An 18,958-nucleotide genomic window follows, 5' to 3' on the forward strand; every position below is an offset into this window, starting at 1 on the left:
TTATTTCCCTTTCAGGGCCCGTTCTCCCAAGCGGAGGGGAAGCCAAGTCCAAAAGAAGAACGTGCTTGCCGGCCCCGTGCCCCAAGTCCGGTAATGTCAGCTTGTGGAACATCCTGAGAACTAACATCGGGAAGGACCTGTCTAAGGTGGCCATGCCGGTGGAGCTCAATGAGCCCCTCAACACGCTGCAGAGGCTGTGTGAGGAGCTGGAGTACAGCGAGCTCCTGGACAAGGCCGCCCGGACGCCCAGTGCCTTGGAGAGGATGGTGAGCGCGCAAGCCGCCCCTTCACCGCAGGCGCGGCGGCCACTCACAGGGGGCACAGCCAGGGCTCCTGTCCCTCCGGCTCCCGTCTGGATTGCCCGTCAGATCGGTTTATTTCCCAGCCACCTCCGCTTCCCCTCCACCTGGCTGTTTTCAGTCACCTGGTCAGGAATTGCCACTCGGGGCGGCTTCCCCGTGACAGCTGCGGCCTGGGGGTAGTTCTGCTTTGTGGTTTCCTCTTTCTCCAGGACCGTCCATGGGATTGTTCTGATATTGCCTGGCTGGAAGACATGTCTTGAGGGCTGTCTGAGTATTTTTACTACCCTGAGTGGATAGAACTTAATTTTTGGAGCTGGTTGTTTTGGGTTTTTTTGTTTCATCCAGGGTAAATTTCCCTTGAGAACATTTTTGTTTATTTTTGGAACTGTCCTATCAGCCCCTAAATTTTTAGAAAATATTATTCACTCACAGGTTTCACATCAAAGATTCTTCTCCCCCCCGCACTTCTTTTTTTTTGAATTAATTTTTATCGGAGTATAGTTGATCCCACACACGCACTTCTTATTTTATGGAATAAGTTTTTTTAAAAAAACTCTCACCCTAGAAAGATTAACCTTCTGTTCTCTACTCAGTATCAGTTCTAATCAAGTGATGGGGCTTCCGATGAAGGAGTCTCCAAGTATTTCTCATCCTTCCCCTGTCTTGTGGGGATGGGGTTAGGGGTACCTTAGTGGCAAGACTGGCCAAATCAGCCCTTTCTGTGACTGTGGCTATTTGTTCTTCAAAACTGAGCGTCTCTTCCTCTTTTTGCCTCCTGGTATGTTACCTGCTCAACAGAAAGGTCATTGTTTGTGTGGGATGCTGGGACATGAGTGTCTTCCCCCAAATGCAGCATCTCTGCCCTAAGCATCTGCTGATTGGCTAAGTGGGACAGCACGCCCCCAGCCTCAGGGACCCAGCTATACATCACCGTCTCACTGTTGGAGGACGCCATTGTTTTCTAAATTGTACACATTCTGCAGTTTAAACCCTCATTAAAACTTCAATTTCTTCAGTGATTTGAGGATTAAGGGAAAATCTTAACTACTGGTTGAAAGAGACATCCCGTCTCATCCCATACTGTCTCCTGGGACTTCTCCCATCAAAGAGATTTTCTTTCTTGATACTAATGATAATCAGAGTAGGAGAGAAAAACAAGCTGTTTATTTTTTGTCTTCTTTGTTACTCTTCCCCAGAGAATTTCTGTGAACAAAGGGAGGCAAATAGCTGCCAAGGCAAGTGTTAAAAGTTATCATTCGTGGGCAGTGCTTTTCTTTAAAGAAAATGATTGGCTCTGAAAATGAAAGCATTCTTAAAAGGTGTTTCATTCTTGTAGCAATTTAGAGACCCTTAGGATGTCAGCTGATTGAGTGGTGTCATTGACCTTGAGAAGAAATTTGAGGAAAGGCACCAGTACATTAGGAAGGGAAAGTTCAGGAAAGAATTGAGAACGAACCTAGCCCATGGATTGTGTTTACTGCTCTGAGTATGAAGGTCAGCTCTACCCCTGCAGAGATTCTCTCTCATATTGTCAGCCCACAAGGAGGATGCTTCGTTTTGCCTGCTCCCTCCCTCCTTTCTCCCCCTACATCATGAATGATACCAGGTTCTTCTATAAATGTGTTATATGTTAAATTGTGAAGGTGATTCAAGGTTGATTCAGCATCCCATGTAGATGTGTGACCTTGCTGTTTATCAGGCAACAGGTATCTGAGGAAACAGAGGAACAGATACCCAGGTTTCAAGAACAGACTGAATTGAGCACAGCAAATTGATTTTTATAAGCTCTCCAGATGCTCAAGAGTGAGCAGCTTTAGTGTGAGGTGGTAAGGTGGGACCAGTTTGCAAAAGGCTGTTGAAAGTTATGTGACTAAACATTTATGAAAGGCACACAGCTTTTTTTTTCCAATATAAGAAACTTCATGAAATGAGCTGAGAAGAGGAAATATTGAGATTATTATTCTGTATCAGAAAGGAAAATTTGCTATTGCTACTTCGGTTTAATTTTTTTGCCCCTTGCCCCTCAAAAGACGAAAAAGGATACAGACACATCTCAGAGATATTGCGAATTTGGTTCCAGACCACAGCGATAAAGCAAATATTACAATAAAGTGGGTCACATGAATTTTTTGGTTTCCCAGTGCGTATAAAAGTTATGTTTATACTATAGTCTATTAAGCGTACAATAGCATTATATCTTAAAAAAACAAGGTATACGCCTTAACTTAAAAAATACTTTATTGCTAAAAAATGCTAACCATCAATGCACCAGAGCCTTCATTGAGTGGTGGTAGTAACATCACTGATCACAGATCACCATAACAAGTATAATAATAATGAAAAAGTTTGAAATAATGTGAGAAGTATCAAAATGGGACACAGAGACATGAAGTGAGCAAATGCTCTTGGAAAAATGGTGCCAATAGACTTACTTGATGCAAGGTTGCCACAAACCTTCAATTTATAAAAAAAGAAGTTTCTGCAAAGCACAATGAAGTAAAGCACAATAAAACGAGGTGTGCCTGTACTGTGGCTCTTTGGTGCCCTGAAAGGGGAACTGTGGAAAAGGCTGAGACCCTCACAGCCAGGGCCATTAAAGGATTTTGCTCATTTCGTGTTCACCTATAGTTTTCCATCCTTTTCCTTTTTGAGTTTTCATTTTTCCTCCCAGAAAAGCAGAACTTCTTAAAAGGCACTGTGCTCTGTCCCAGGCTCAGGAAATGACTCCCACAGATTTCTTTGGTCAAAATGAAGGGGTTTTTTGGTTTCTACAATATCAAATTTTGAATGATTAAACTTAGGATGCTTATTCCTGAAATTTTTTTTTTTTTATATTAGAGTAGAGTTGATTAACAATGTTGTGTTAGTTTCAGGTGTACAGCAAAGTGATTCCAGTTATACATATAATACATGTGTCAATTCTTTTTTAAGCTCTTTTCCCATTTAGGTTATTACAGAGTATTGAGCAGAGTTCCCTGTGGCTTATTCCTGAATTTTGAAGGAAGTTTAGCTTTTTTAATACTCTTCATCCCTCTCCTCCTCAAAAGCCTTAGCACGACCTCAGGATTCTCAGATAGTGGCTGGTTTAGAGGGACTGATTCACCATCTTGAAAGCCTCTACCCACTTGCAGGCATCAGACCAAATGGACAATCTGAAAAGGTCTGGTCCACTTGTGCCTGGGCCAAAATGAACACTATTTAAACCTACAACTTGAAACCAGAGTCGGTTTGGGTGTCTTTAAACCAGGGACAAATCTTTGGCTTTTCGAGATAAACTGTAAAGAGAGAAAGAGAGATTTTATTTTGTTTATGTCTTTGTTCGTAAAAAATAAATTCCTTGGTGATGGAGAAATAACCAGGTTCTCTCCGCTCTCGTTAGGTGTACGTGGCAGCCTTCGCCGTGTCCGCATACGCATCCAGCTACTTCCGCGCTGGGAGCAAGCCCTTTAATCCAGTTCTTGGAGAAACATACGAGTGTATTCGTGAGGACAAGGGCTTCCAGTTTTTTTCAGAACAGGTGGGTGTACACCCTTTTTGTTTGTTGGGAGAAGTTGCTTATGCCTCCCATTAAATGTGCTTTTGAAATATTTATATTCCACCTTTCACTGGCTTCAAAGCAACTGAGATAATTACAGTGCCTTTACACATAAACAGAGGGATCAGTTTCCTTCTACTGGAACCTCTCCGCCACCCGTGGGCATAAATGCGCGAGCCAGGCTGAGGCTCGTTTGGCCATATGCGTAGTCAGAGCCCTTCCTGTTGAAAGTTGTAGTGGAGAGGGACTTGTTTTTTTTTTGAATTTTATTTTATTTTATTTTTTACACAGCAGGTTGTTATTAGTCATCCATTTTATACACATCAGTGTATACATGTCAATCCCAATCGCCCAATTCATCCCACCACCATACCCCCCCCCCCCCACCGGTTTCCCCCCTTGGTGTCCATACGTTTGTTCTCTACATCTGTGTCTCAATTTCTGCCCTGCAAACCGGTTCATCTGTACCATTTTTCTAGGTTCCACATGTATGTGCTAATATACAATATTTGTTTTTCTCTTTCTGACTTACTTCACTCTGTATGACAGTCGCTAGATCCATCCACGTCTCTACAAATAACCCAATTTCGTTCCTTTTTATGGCTGAGTAATATTCCATTGTATATGTGTACCACATCTTCTTTATCCATTCACCTGTCGATGGGCATTTAGGTTGCTTCCACAAACTGGCTATTGTAAATAGTGCTGCAATGAACATTGGGGTGCATGTGTCTTTTTGAATTACGGTTTTCTCAGGGTATATGCCCAGGAGTGGGATTGCCGGGTCATATGGTAGTTCTAGTTTTAGTTTTCTAAGGAACCTCCATACTGTTCTCCATAGTGGCTGTATCAATTTACATTCCCACCAACAGTGCAAGAAGGTTCCCTTTTCTCCACACCCTCTCCAGCATTTGTTGTTTGTAGATTTTCTGATGATGCCCATTCTAACTGGTGTGAGGTGATACCTCATTGTAGTTTTGACTTGCATTTCTCTAATAATTAGTGATGTTGAGCAGCTTTTCATGTGCTTCTTGGCCATCTGTATGTCTTCTTTGGAGAAATGTCTATTTAGGTCTTCTGCCTGTTTTTGGATTGGGTTGTTTGTTTCTTTAATATTGAGCTGCAAGAGGTGTTTATATATTTTGGAGATTAATCCTTTGTCCATTGATTCATTTACAAATATTTTCTCCCATTCTAAGGGTTGCCTTTTCGTCTTGTTTATGGTTTCCTTTGCTGTGCAAAAGCTTTCAAGTTTCATTAGGTCCCATTTGTTTATTTTTGTTTTTATTTCCATTACTCTAGGAGGTGGATCAAAAAAGATCTTGCTGTGACTTATGTCAAAGAGCATTCTTCCTATGTTTTCCTCTAAGAGTTTTATAGTGTCTGGTCTTACATTTAGATCTCTAATCCATTTTGAGTTTATTTTTGTGTATGGTGTTAGGAACTGTTCTAATTTCATTCTTTTACATGTAGCTGTCCAGTTTTCCCAGCACCACTTATTGAAAAGACTGTCTTTTCTCCATTGTATATCCTTGCCTCCTTTGTCATAGATTAGTTGACCATAGGTGTGTGGGTTTATCTCTGGGCTTTCTATCTTGTTCCATTGATCTGTATTTCTGTTTTTGTACCAGTACCATATTATCTTGATTAGTGTAGCTTTGTAGCATAGTCTGAAGTCAGGGAGTCTGATTCCTCCAGCTCCGCTTTTTTCCCCTCAAGACTGCTTTGGCTATTCGGGGTCTTTTGTGTCTCCATACAAATTTTAAGATTTTTTTGTTCTAGTTCCGTAAAAAATGCCATTGGTAATTTGATAGGGATTGCATTGAATCTGTAGATTGCTTTGGGTAGTATAGTCATTTTCATAATATTGATTCTTCCAATCCAAGAACATGGTATATCTCTCTAACTGTTGATATCATCTTTAATTTCTTTCATCAGTGTCTTATAGTTTTCTGCATACAGGTCTTTTGTCTCCCTAGGTAGGTTTATTCCTAGGTATTTTATTCTTTTTGTTGCAGTGGTAAATGGGAGTGTTTCCTTAATTTCTCTTTCAGATTTTTCATCATTAGTGTATAGGAATGCCAGAGATTTCTGTGCATTAATTTTGTATCCTGCAACTTTACCAAATTCAGTGATTAGCTCTAGTAGTTTTCTGGTGGCATCTTTAGGATCCTCTATGTATAGTATCATGTCATCTGCAAACAGTGACAGTTTTACTTCTTCTTTTCCAATTTGTATTCCTTTTATTTCTTTTTCTGCTCTGATTGCCGTGGCTAGGAGTTCCAAAACTCTGTTGAATAATAGTGGTGAGAGTGGACATCCTTGTCTTGTTCCTGATCTTAGAGGAAATGCTTTCAGTTTTTCACCATTGAGAATGATGTTTGCTGTGGGTTTGTCATATATGCCCTTTATTATGTTGAGGGAGGTTCCCTCTATGCCCACTTTCTGGAGAGTTTTGATCATAAATGGGTGTTGAATTTTGTCAAAAGCTTTTCCTGCATCTACTGAGATGATCATATGGTTTTTATTCTTCAATTTGTTAATATGGTGTATCACATTGATTGATTTGCATATACTGAAGAATCCTTGCATCCCTGGGATAAATCCCACTTGATCATGGTGTATGATCCTTTTAATGTGTTGTTGGATTCTGTTTGCTAGTATTTTGTTGAGGATTTTTGCATGTATATTCATCAGTGATATTGGTCTGTAATTTTCTTTTTTTGTAGTATCGTTGTCTGGTTTTGGTATCAGGGTGATGGTGGCCTCATAGAATGAGTTTGGGAGTGTTCCTTCCTCTGCAGTTTTTTGGAAGAGTTTGAGAAGGATGGGTGTTAGCTCTTCTCTGAATGTTTGATAGAATTCACCTGTGAAGCCATCTGGTCCTGGACTTTTGTTTGTTGGAAGATTTTTAATCACAGTTTCAATTTCATTACTTGTGATTGGTCTGTTCATATTTTCTATTTCTTCCTTGTTCAGTCTTGCAAGGTTATACCTTTCTAAGAATTTGTCCATTTCTTCCAGGTTGTCCATTTTATTGGCATAGCGTTGCTTGTAGTCGTCTCTTAGGATGCTTTGTATTTCTGCGGTGTCTGTTGTAACTTCTCCTTTTTCATTTCTAATTTTATTGATTTGAGTCCTTTCTCTCTTTTTCTTGATGGGTCTGGCTAATGGTTTATCCATTTTGTTTATCTTCTCAAAGAACCAGCTTTTAGTTTTATTGATCTTTGCTATTGTTTTCTTTGTTTCTATTTCGTTTATTTCTGCTCTGATCTTTATGATTTCTTCTGCTAACTGTGGGTTTTGTTTGTTCTTCTTTCTGTGGTTCTTTTAGGTGTAAGGTTAGATTGTTTGTTTGAGATTTTTCTTGTTTCCTGAGGTAGGCTTGTATAGCTATAAACTTCCCTCTTAGAACTGCTTTTGCTGCATCCCATAGGTTTTGGATTGTCAGTGTTTTCATTGTCATTTGTCTCTAGGTATTTCTTGATTTCCTCTTTGATTTCCTCAGTGATCTCTTGGTTATTTAGTAACGTATTGTTTAGCCTCCATGTATTTGTGTTTTTTACATTTTTTCCTGTGTAATTGATTTCTAATCTCATAGTGTTGTGGTCAGAAAAGATGCTTGATATGATTTCAATTTTCTTAAATTTACTGAGGCTGGATGTGTGACCCAAGATGTGATCTATCCTGGAGAATGTTCCATGCGCACTTGAGAAGAAAGTGTAATCTGCTGTTTTTGGATGGGATGTCCTATAAATATCAATTAAATCTATCTGGTCTACTGTGTCATTTAAAGCTTGTGTTTCCTTATTAATTTTCTGTTTGGTTGATCTGTCCATTGGTGTAAGTGAGGTGTTAAAGTCCCCCACTATTATTGTGTTACTGTCAATTTCCTCTTTTATAGCTGTTAGCAGTTACCTTATGTATTGAGGTACTCCATGTTGGTGCATATATATTTATAATTGTTATATCTTCTTCTTGGAATGATCCCTTGATCATTATGTAGTGTCCATCCTTGTCTCTTGTAACATTCTTTATTTTAAAGTCTATTTTATCTGATATGAGTATTGCTACTCTAGCTTTCTTTAGAGTTCCATTTGCATGGAATATCTTTTTCCATCCCCTCACTTTCAGTCTGTATCTGTCCCTAGGTCTGAAGTGGGTCTCTTGTAGGCAGCATATATATGGGTCTTGTTTTTGTATCCATCAGCAAGCCTGTGTCTTTTGGTTGGAGCGTTTAATCCATTCCCATTTAAGGTAATTATCGATATGTATGTTCCTATGACCATTTTCTTAATTGTTTTGTGTTTGTTTTTGTAGGTCCTTTTCTTCTCTTGTGTTTCCCACTTAGAGAAGTTCCTTTAGCATTTGTTGTAGAGCTGGTTTTGTGGTGCTGATTTCTCTTAGCTTTTGCTTGTCTGTAAAGCTTTTGATTTCTCCATCGAATCTGAATGAGATCATTGCCGGGTAGAGTAATCTTGGTTGTAGGGTCTTCCCTTTCATCACTTTAAGTATATCATGCCACTCCCTTTTGGCTTGTAGAATTTCTGCTGAGAAATCAGCTGTTAACCTTAGGGGAGTTCCCTTGTATGTTATTTGTCGTTTTTCCCTTGCTGCTTTCAATAAATTTTCTTTGTCTTTAATTTTTGCCAATTTGGGTACCATGTGTCTCGGCGTGTTTCTCCTTGGGTTTATCCTGTATGGGACTCTGCGCTTCCTGGACTTGGGTGGCTATTTCCTTTCCCATTTCAGGGAAGTTTTCGACTATAATCTCTTCAAATATTTTCTTGGGTGCTTTCTCTCTCTCTTCTCCTTCTGGGACCCCTATAATGCAAATGTTGTTGCACTTAATGTTGTCCCAGAGGTCTCTTAGGCTGCCTTCATTTCTTTTCATTCTTTTTTCTTTATTCTGTTCTGCAGCAGTGAATTCCACCATTCTGTCTTCCAGGTCACTTATCCGTTCTTCTGCCTCAGTTATTCTGCTATTGATTCCTTCTAGTGTATTTTTCATTTCACTTATTGTATTGTTCATCTCTGTTTGTTTGTTCTTTAATTCTTCTAAGTCTTTGTTAAACATTTCTTGCATCGTCTCGATCTTGGCCTCCATTCTTTTTCCGAGGTCCTGGATCATCTTCACTATCATTATTCTGAATTCTTTTTCTGGAAGGTTACCTATCTCCACTTCATTTAGTTGTTTTTCTGGGGTTTTATCTTCTTCCTTCATCTAGTACATAGCCCTCTGCCTTTTCATCTTGTCTATCTTGCTGTGAATGTGTTTTTTTTTTTTTTCCACAGGCTGTAGGATTTTAGTTCTTCTTGCTTCTGCTGTCTGCCCTCTGATGGATGAGGCTATCTAAGAGGCTTGTGCAAGTTTCCTTATGGGAGGGACTGGTGGTGGGTAGAGCTGGCTGTTGCTCTGCTGGGCAGAGCTTAGTAAACCTTTAATCAGCTTGACTGCTCATGGGTGGGGCTGGGTTCCCTCCCTGTTGGTTGTTTGCCCTGAGGCAACCCAACACTGGAGCCTACCTGGGCTCTTTGGTGGGGCTAATGGCAGACTCTGGGAGGGCTCACGCCAAGGAGTACTTCCCAGAACTTCTGTTGCCAGTGTCCTTGTCCTCACGGTGAGACAGAGCCACCCCCTGCCTTTGCAGGAGACCCTCCAACACCAGCAGGTAGGTCTGGTTCAGTCTCCTATGGGGTCACTGCTCCTTTCCCTGGGTCCCGATGCACACACTACTTTGTGTGTGCCCTCCAAGAGTGGAGTCTCTGTTTCCCCCAGTTCTGTTGAAGTCCTGCAATCAAATCCCACTAGCCTTCAAAGTCTGATTCTCTGGGAATTCCTCCTCCCGTTGCTCGATCCCCAGGTTTGGAAGCCTGACGTGGGGCTCAGAACCTTGCCTCCAGTGGGTGGACTTCTGTGGTATAAGTGTGTGGGGAGGGACTTTTAAAGCACGAAGCATTTGCCCAACTGCAACTTAGAGATTTAAAGTGTGCACCCTAGCTTGCTGAATCGTCCTTCTAGAGCAGGAGCACCCCCATCAGAAGGGGCAGCACCAAAGAAACACATTACTCTTGATTTTGATTTAAGAGGAATCATTCATTCGTGTATCTATTCATTCCATCCATAAATATGTCTCGAGATTATACCACCTGCCTGTCACTGTTCCAGGTGCTGGGATACTGCAGTGGGTGGGAGCTGGGGGCAGACAAGAATGCCTGTCCCTCATCCTGTGGATGGACATACCTTATGCTTATGCAGCCTGAGTTCCCTGAGGAAGTTCCACAAGACCCTTCCCACCTGAGTTAGCAGAGAATAATATTCAAGAACAGTATCTCTGGAGTCAGCCAGCCTAGATTCAAAATCTCAGCTCTCCCTCTCACTAGCACTTAGAGCACTTATACTCGAAGTATAAAGTGTTATATGAAGGTTTGTTGTCGTTATTGATGTATGACAGCATGGTTTGCCATAGTGGAATGTTGGGGACATCGAAAACCTCTGTCAGTAAGGAATTGTTTAGCTAAAATAGAGTGCATCCTGCCTGAAAATAAAGACCATTTCTCTCCCATCTGGTTAAGGCAGCACCTGAATGTGTCTACCGTCTGTATATCCCTAAATGTCAGCCTGGGAACATGAAACATCATTGATACATTTCTCCCCTCTCAATTCTTAGAAAACTGAGGAAAAAGGGATGGGTTGCTAAAACATTATTTGCCTTCCATTATCTTGCTGCCTTCTTTATCAGTGGACTGGTATTATGGGAGTAGGAAGGGGAGGGTGGTGTGGCTGAGAGACTTAGGAAGACGGTGGTTGTCTTAACTGTGAATTATGAGCAGCGTTCTCTGAAACTCAAAGGAAAATGACTATACAATAATCCCAAAGCACATTTTCAATCGCTTTCCAGTTAGCAGCTAAAACGAGAAGTTAAACACTGATAGTGGGGCGGTAGGGGGTTAAATCAGTAGTTAAAGGGTACGATAATTTGATTCAAATTCAACTGGGTTATTTAAATACTAAATCTAAAATGGAACGTGAATAAATGAAAATATAATTTGGTTTCCATGGTATTACATGCACTCATGTGAAAAAACAAAGGCCAAAAATAGCTCCAAACTACAGCAGACAATCAGGACAGGATGAATAGGTAGAAGAAAATAGTAGTAACGTGAGCTTGTGTAAAGCTGAGCTTCAATCCCACAAGCCCTTGATGGGGCAGGGCTGATTCAGGATCTGCACGTGGTTCCACTGTGGTGGCAGGGAGAGAGAAAGCAGAGCTCCTGGGCGCATGTGCACAGAGACGGAAAGAGCATTACATAACCTAGTCTTTAGTTCCATGAAATGGATCCCAAGGAAATAAGCAAGAAAGAGATCCGGTCATTGTTAGTAGCATAGGGCGTGCAGGGTGTAATATGGAACTGCTTTAAAATCCTAACCCCACCACTTTGTGTGTGGCCTTGTATGAGCTACTTAAACTTTCTGAAACTCAGTTGTTTCATTATCTGTAAAATAGGAATGATCATGCTTAGCTCATCGGTTGCAGGAAGGCTTAAGTGAAGTAACACATTGATATATAAAGCACATTCAGTACCTGGTTATTGCTCTTATATTTAGAGGCAACTCTTAAAGTGCTTTTTAATACACAGTGTTAAGAACATTTAGAGGAGTGTTGAAATAAGATATGCTATATCTACTCTACTGATTCAAGTGGTTTGAAGGTGGCATAACGTCACTGGTGAGTCTCTGACACAAAGCCAGCCACGAGGCACCCAGGAGTCCTCACAGCTGGCTTCACCATGGGGATACCACCAGTCCTGATCATGAGGGAGCCACTTCATCTGTCTTGAATTTAGCCTTATGGGCTAGATAGTTGATTCTTTAAATATACCTGAGAATGGATGAACCTCTCAGGGACAGAATCACACTAGCTAAGGTTATAAGAGACATATGTAAACCAGAATGCTACTATATGCCTTTAGCATGAAAAATAGACCTGCCATGGGGACCAGATGGCTTTGGTCAGCCTGACCAGTGATGCTTTCCCCATAGACTACTTAGGAAGACAGAATTGTAGTCATCAGGTAAGTGTACAGTGAGAAGGAGAGGTGGCTGTTTCATTCAATGTGGCAGGCTGTCCACTGCCGCAGAAGTGAAAAGGGTTTTGACCAGGGCCCTCCTTTCCCGGCCAGCAGGAGAAACATCAATTCAGCCTCCCCCACTCCCTCTCTCGCCCTTGTTGGTTATGCTGACCTGGCGACCCGTTGTGCATGAAGGCTTTCTGATTTAACACATCTAAAGAGAGTGCCAGAGCATTTATTCTGTTTCATGCTGGTACCTGCCAGTCTGGCTTCTCCTGCTTCTGTCCCAGGAGACGTTCTGTTATGGAGACAGCATGACTCTACCCTTGTCCATTAGGTGTAGGTGATGGACTTCCGCTTTCAGAGTTTGGGGCTTCTTTGCTTTCTTGTATCTCTCTACAATGAGTAGAGCTTGCTGAATGACTAACATAATAACCTGAACAGGACCCCGAATTAAGATTTTGGGGTGGAATTTTATTCTAAGGAGGACATTGATGGAAATCATCTCTCCAAGTGAAAGGACCTGGAAAGAAACAAAGATAACTCAGCTTTTCTACTGAGTTTTCTGGACAACAGAGTCAGGTGATTTGGAAAGTGATGTCTATCCCTTTACTCCAAGCCCTTAGGTTTTGTGCCTTGTGGTTTTGGTGGGTATGGGGATGTTTGGAGTCGTCGGTGATTCAGGAAGTTGAAGTAAGTGCTACTGCACAGAGTTCAGCTACGTGGAAGCTTGCCCCCTTTACCTTGTATCTCACCGAGAAGACCCAAAAATGCAGGAGCAAAATGACTCGTGCAGTCAGAAACGAGAGAAAGCATTTGCTGTTCAAGTTTTCCTCCTAACAATTAACTAGTATTATGCTTGCAGGGTGCTTTATGCTTTTCAAACTTGTACAGGACCTTATTTGATCTTCGCAATACCGCTGTGTGGCATTTGGGGTGAGGTTCAGTTACAGGTGAGGAAACCGACGCCTAGGCCCATCAGCGCCCTCCAGTGGCCCTCAGCTGCACCCTCGGTTTCTATTCCAGCATCCTCCCTCCCTCACCTTTTTTTGGTGTCTCTTGTGTGGGTTTAGCGCTCAGAGCTGCCGGAGTCATCAGCTGCTGATGTGAAAACAGCCTTTTGTACACTGTTCAGACTATGGGGTTTTGCCTCTCATTGTCATGTAAACCTTTCATCCTCCAAACTCACGTAGGACTTTGTTCTCAACTCCCATTGTGGGCTGGGCAGTGGCCTTTGTGAACAAGAAACATTCAGGAATCCATCATAAACATTCCCGTCATATGTACTAACCTCTGCCTGTTCCACCTTCTCAGGGGAGGAGTTTCCTTTTTTTTCCAAGGGAATCCAGAAGGAAAGGACTTCCTTTCCTTTGTCAGGGACCGAGGATCCTGCCTGCAGGTTCTTCCTCCTTGGTTCTCGGGCAGCCTGGATGGAGCTTCATCAGGGACTGGACGGGTGAGAAAACTCGTTTCAGTTTGCTCTGCTTCTTTGTTTTGTACCTTTGGGAACAAAAGTACAAAAGTTGGTGTCTATAAAGGATAAGCAGTTAAGCTATTGTCTAAAAGTGGCTTTTCCTAATTACCTGGAACTTCAGTTGTCAGGTCACTGTTCAAGCCATTTTCACCATTTACCCACCCAGCCACTACTGTTGAGTTTCTGACAGAAAAGCTGAGCAGAGTTATTTATTGAGTCACTAAAATGTAAGAGAGTCAAATGAAGTCTTTTTTCTTCTGCTTCATGGGCTCAGCCCTTCTTCCTTTTCTGTTACTCATCAGAACTCTGAACAAACATTCTTGGCTGGATTTAAAAATACCATACTTATCACTTCCCCCCCGTGCACACCCACATCACCCGTCTGAATAGTTCTTTTATCTACTAGTAGGCAGGGTTATTTACTTCTGATTAAAGTGGCAGCTTGTTTAAAGACATTATCAGGGGAAATTCAAGCTGTTCAAATAAAATAAGCAATAAATCAACTATAAGGTGACTAAACCAGTGCTTCTGCATTTCTAGGTCAAGTCATTACTTAATGTAGTTTTTGGTTTTTGTTTTCTTTTAAAGAAACCGTGTATTTATCAAATAAGTGCTTAACTCTGAACTTAGGGGAAGAGAAAATAATTGGCAGCTGTATTCTCCCCCAAATCAGGCCAGTATCCTTGGCATCCTCCTTAATAGCTTTCTCTTAAAATCCACATCCTATTCATCAGCAAATCCTAGGATCTTCCTTCCAAAACCAGCCATTTTCACTGCCACCCCACTGGTGCTGGCCACCAAGCCCAAGCCATCAGCATCAGTGACTGGGCTTGTGGCGACAGACTCATCAACTGGTCTCTTGTTTCCATAGCCAGTTCTGCACTCAGCAGCCAGAGTGATTGCTCTAACGATTTCCCCAGTCGCTTGGAATCAAATCCCAAGTCCTGGCTATGGCCCACAAAGCCCTCCAAGATGCCACCCCCAGATGTCATGCCTCCTCCCACTTTGACTCATTCAGCTTTAGCCATGCTGGCCTTTTTGCTTCTCCTAAAACATATCGGGTATTTGTCAGCCCTGGGTAGTGGCTGTGTCCTCTGACCTGGACATACTTCCCCCAGCTATCCGTGCGGTTAACTGCCTTATTTCTCTTAGTCTCAGAGGTTTCTATCACAGAGTCCTGCCCCTACCACCCTGTCTGATATGATACTTCCACTCACCATCCCCCATCCTCCATCCTCATCCTTGCTTTCTTCTCCTTCACATGTTACTACTGACAAATTATGTGCTTATTTGTTTAATAGTCTGTCTCACCCACTTCTGCACTAAAATGTAAACTCCAGGAGGGTAAAGATTTTTGTTTCTTTTGTTTCTCATTGTATCCACAGTGACTAAGACAGTGCCTGACACATCACAGGCAATCAGCAAATGTTTGATGAATGCCTTGGTCCCCTCCATGGGTGATTTTTGACCTGCCACTTGTTCTCTTTTCCACAAGCAGCGCTTCATGGTTAGAGACGCGTCCAGAACTAGGAGGACTCTATAGTTATGTCTCTGGACCGCTGCAGAATTGATGTATTTAAGGGTTTATTTTTCTAAATCTGAAGAAGAAAAACCTACAAATTACACACATATTGAAATGCACTCTTGACCCGTATTCTCCTCTCCTTACCACCCACCTCATATAAAGTGCATTCTCAAAGCATAAATCAAAAATGATTAGGTCAGGGTGAAGAAAGACCTCAGATACACAAATAAATTACAAGAATTCTTAACTACCATGGGAACTCATTGACTTTGGGATTGTAGAAAAAAAGATACATATAAATATTTGCACAATAAAAACCATGTAAACTAATTTCCTGAATGTTTGAGAATCCTTACCAGTCAGAAATTGCTCTTATTTGATTGGAATGGAGAGGAAGTGATAGAGATACTAAAAAAACTAGTCTAAAGTGGCTTTAGCTAGCAGGCTAACAGACGTGTCTACTGCGGGGCTGAATCAGTTCAGACTCAAAATCTAGTGCCTTTCTATGCCTGGGTTACAATGTATGAGAAGAGAAACTCAACCAAATCCCATACTAGCAAACACAGGTTTGATTGTGCACATTATTCTCTATTCCAATAGATTTTAGAGAGATTACCGTCAACAAAGATTAAATGGTTAACTGTGAATTACCCCTTTCCGTGGGTATTAAAATTAATCAAAGACTTCATAGAATCTTCTCCAGTTGTCTGGCATCCACTGCCGCCTCTGATGCTAGGATTCAAAGAAAACAGATGTTAGAATGATAGCATTTTGAAGCCAGAGGGATTCTCAGACCTCATTTTACAAAGAAATAAATGAGAGAGAGGTTGGAAAGGTCAGACTCAGAAGATTCCTTCTCCAAGTATCCATGAGATGGGACCTTAATGGTGTGCCGAGGCTCTGGGGAGGGACCAGAGCCCAACTTTGAGAGCAGCCATTGAGGAGCAGCGGAGGCATTGCAGGAAACAGCATTGGATTTGAAATCAGAGGACCTGGGTTTAAAACACTACCCTCATCACTGATTAACTGTGTAACGTTGGGCAGGCTCTTCACTGGAAAGAACCCATTTCCTAATTTATAAAATAAGGGTAATGAAGGCACAAGGTGACCGTGAGAGCTAAGTGGAAATACCACTTATGACAAAAAGTTAAAATTTAATCTCTGCTTACTCCATACCAGCATATGATCCTGGCACTTTCCATGTGTTGTCTTTTTGGGTTTGCAAAGTCAGTGGTACTAGCCCTATTTTACAGATGAGGTAATTGGGGCCCAGAGGGTTTTAAAACACACTCAAGGTCATACAGCCAGTAGATGCTATTGCACAGTTAGGTTCTAGATCTGTGGGACTCCAGAAGCTCTCCCTCACTCTCTGACACTCATGCAGCACATGGCAGAGGCTTCAGAAGTGTTTCGTGAATAAATAACCTGTTGTGAGGAAATATATCAAAGAAAAATAAGGCATCAATTTAATTTCCCTGGAAAGCTTTGTAAACTTCTGAAAAGCCATGTGCGCCAAATAAATCACTCCCAAAGGCCATTTTAAGCCAGAAAGAAATAAGCCAAATCACTGATATTTCAATGTTGAGATTAATGCATTCAGAAAACATCCCTTGGACCCCATCTAAAGGCGCTTTGCTAAGCATTGATTCATTAATCTGACACAATCATTTTAAAAGGTCAAATAAGCATTTTATGGGACATATGTATACTTTATGGTATGATAGGCTTTCTTTTATAATTCATATGAACAGTATATTTATCCTTGTATTATGGGATTTTAAATTATTACAGAAGAGTTTATAGTTTTTATGTATTATATTTTGCTTTGATGTTTATATTTAGCCAGACTTATAAAATGCCAATTTCTTGATAAAGGCTGTGATCTTTACATTTTTTACTACATAATTTCTGTGGGAATGAATATGATCTACTTTATAATAATCTACTTTAAAATATGCCCACATTATGGGGCAGGGGAACATGCCATAGCTCCTCTCCCCTCCACTGGGGCTGGATAGGGCAGGTGGAGTGAAGAAGTGAGGGGTTGGTATTGTCTTGCCCTAGTTTAGTTTTTTATGATCCTGAGGTTTAAAAGTTAACTCCACTGTTTTTGTTGAGAGCTAGTGGGAAAAGAAGGGAAAACAGGGGTGTAGCGGTTTGTGATATGAAGTATCTTCAGGGGGTTGGATTGAAAAAGAAGACGATGAAGGAAAGCAGAGAGTTGCATTTTAGGAGTGAGGTTTCTAATTCTGTGTTTGAGCTGAAAAGCCCATAGGCACGGGATGGGGACTCACATTCTCAAGAGGCCTCTGAGAATTAAGACCATCAAGGGATGGTAAATGTGCACCTCCCACCTCATATTGGATGTGGGATTTATGTTCATCAAGATCTGAAAGATGCCTGCCCTGTTGACATCTTTGTCCCTACTTTTCTCCGAGCCAAGCTGGCACCATTGCACTCCTATCAGTTGAACGTGTGTGTGGCGTGACTCACGATTATCCTGTCCCTGCCGTTCTCCACCTGGAGGAGGGCCACAGAAGTGGTCCTTAAACTGTGTTCCTCACTGCAGTCCAGGGTCCAGAGCAAGGCGAGTGGTTGTGGATTGGTCATCCCCACTTCCTGCCACACCTGTTCACCTCAAGCCGGGCTCTGAGTATATTGAGTTCTTGATAAGATATGTTTGAAAACAGGGTGTGGCTGCTTACGGATTTTTTTTTTTTTGGAAACTTTTTTGAAAACCATCTGTAAACCAAAAATGCTGGGTTTTACCTCTACTTCTTCCCTATCAGTGTGTTTGGGAAACGTTGCTGTTACTTAGTCTTTCTAGTTTCAGTCTCCTCATATGTAATATGTTGGCTTTGGCCCAAATGCCCTAAACGTAAGATACCTTTGCTAAGAACCAGCTAAGTCAGAGAAATTTCTGGAAACACCGCTAGCAGCATTACTCTGGTTTTACTAATGCTGAATTATGATAACAGCACATATACTGCTCTCGTGCCTTGCATGTTACTGAGATAATGAGGAAATTAACTGAGGAGTCATTTTCTCTTTAGCTTCTTCATTAGTGAATAAAACAGAAGTAATGACCTCAGTGATAAAGGCAGGGAAATGAGCTACAGTCTCTGTTACACAGGACTCTCTTTTCTAGAATGTAATTGCATATTTACTCAAGATATTTTTATGAACAAAGAATGAACAAAAATGAACAAAAATTTTTTTCTTAGCAATTGACTAACATTTCTTCCATAATTGTTTAGCTCTTTTTTTATAAAAACTTTTTTTTTTTAAAAAAACTATCTTGGATTCGTCTTCTTGTCAATGATTTAAAAAGTGGCTGGACTATGTGATGCAGAGTTTTCAAAAGAGTAAAATCTGCTGAGCCAAAGAGCATTTGTGTGTTGCTTAGGAATATTTACGTAACATTTAAAAGGTTCTACTATTTGACATCTTAATTAAAACATTTGTGGGTACTTTCAGAATAGCATTGATTTTGACTTTGGTAGCTAATGTCAGATTAGATGATTTATAAGTGGGCAGCCCTTGCATCTCTGCTTTTGTTTTCATGTCTTTCAAAACACGTCTCTACCCTCATCACTCATCACTTGGCTGCTTTTTCCCCAGGCTTCTGGAGGCTTCCATTCACAGGCTTTTTCCTGACAAATTTGAGCAAGACAGAGCTGACTATGTCAGGAGCACCCTCTTGAGGACAGAGTTATCGAAGGGAAACTAAACAAGTTTCCATTCAGTTAGACGCTGCAGTTGTATTACATCTCAGTGCAAGGGAGAAAGAATGGATTTCATGAGACACAAAAGTTAATTTTTTGTTTCTTCGCCTTTGTTTCCATCAGGTCAGCCACCATCCACCTATTTCTGCATGTCACGCTGAGTCTGGAAATTTTGTTTTCTGGCAAGGTAATGTGCTAATATATTTGACTTCTATCATTTTGTGTAATGGTATAATTTATTTTATTCAGGAACCTACTGTAAATGCTTGTTAAGATCAAAAGTGGGCCCTGGACTTGGGCCTTATTGGAAGAAACTGTACCACT

The 18,958-nt window shown here is 41.2% G+C and overlaps 1 protein-coding gene across 5 annotated transcripts in view; it reads left to right on the top strand.

Moving 5' to 3' along the window:
* OSBPL3 (oxysterol binding protein like 3) overlaps positions 1-18,958 on the top strand; it is a 205,129-nt gene that overhangs the window by 165,860 nt on the left and 20,311 nt on the right. For all 5 annotated transcript variants that reach the window (XM_059933761.1, XM_059933759.1, XM_059933758.1 and 2 more), the window contains 3 exons: positions 16-266; positions 3,682-3,819; positions 18,758-18,821. In XM_059933761.1, the coding sequence (XP_059789744.1) occupies positions 16-266; positions 3,682-3,819; positions 18,758-18,821 (453 nt within the window). The remainder of the gene's footprint in view (positions 1-15; positions 267-3,681; positions 3,820-18,757; positions 18,822-18,958) is intronic.

The sequence above is a fragment of the Balaenoptera ricei genome, chromosome 9, assembly GCF_028023285.1.
Source record: "Balaenoptera ricei isolate mBalRic1 chromosome 9, mBalRic1.hap2, whole genome shotgun sequence".
In the NCBI taxonomy this organism is placed as follows: Eukaryota; Metazoa; Chordata; class Mammalia; order Artiodactyla; family Balaenopteridae; genus Balaenoptera; species Balaenoptera ricei.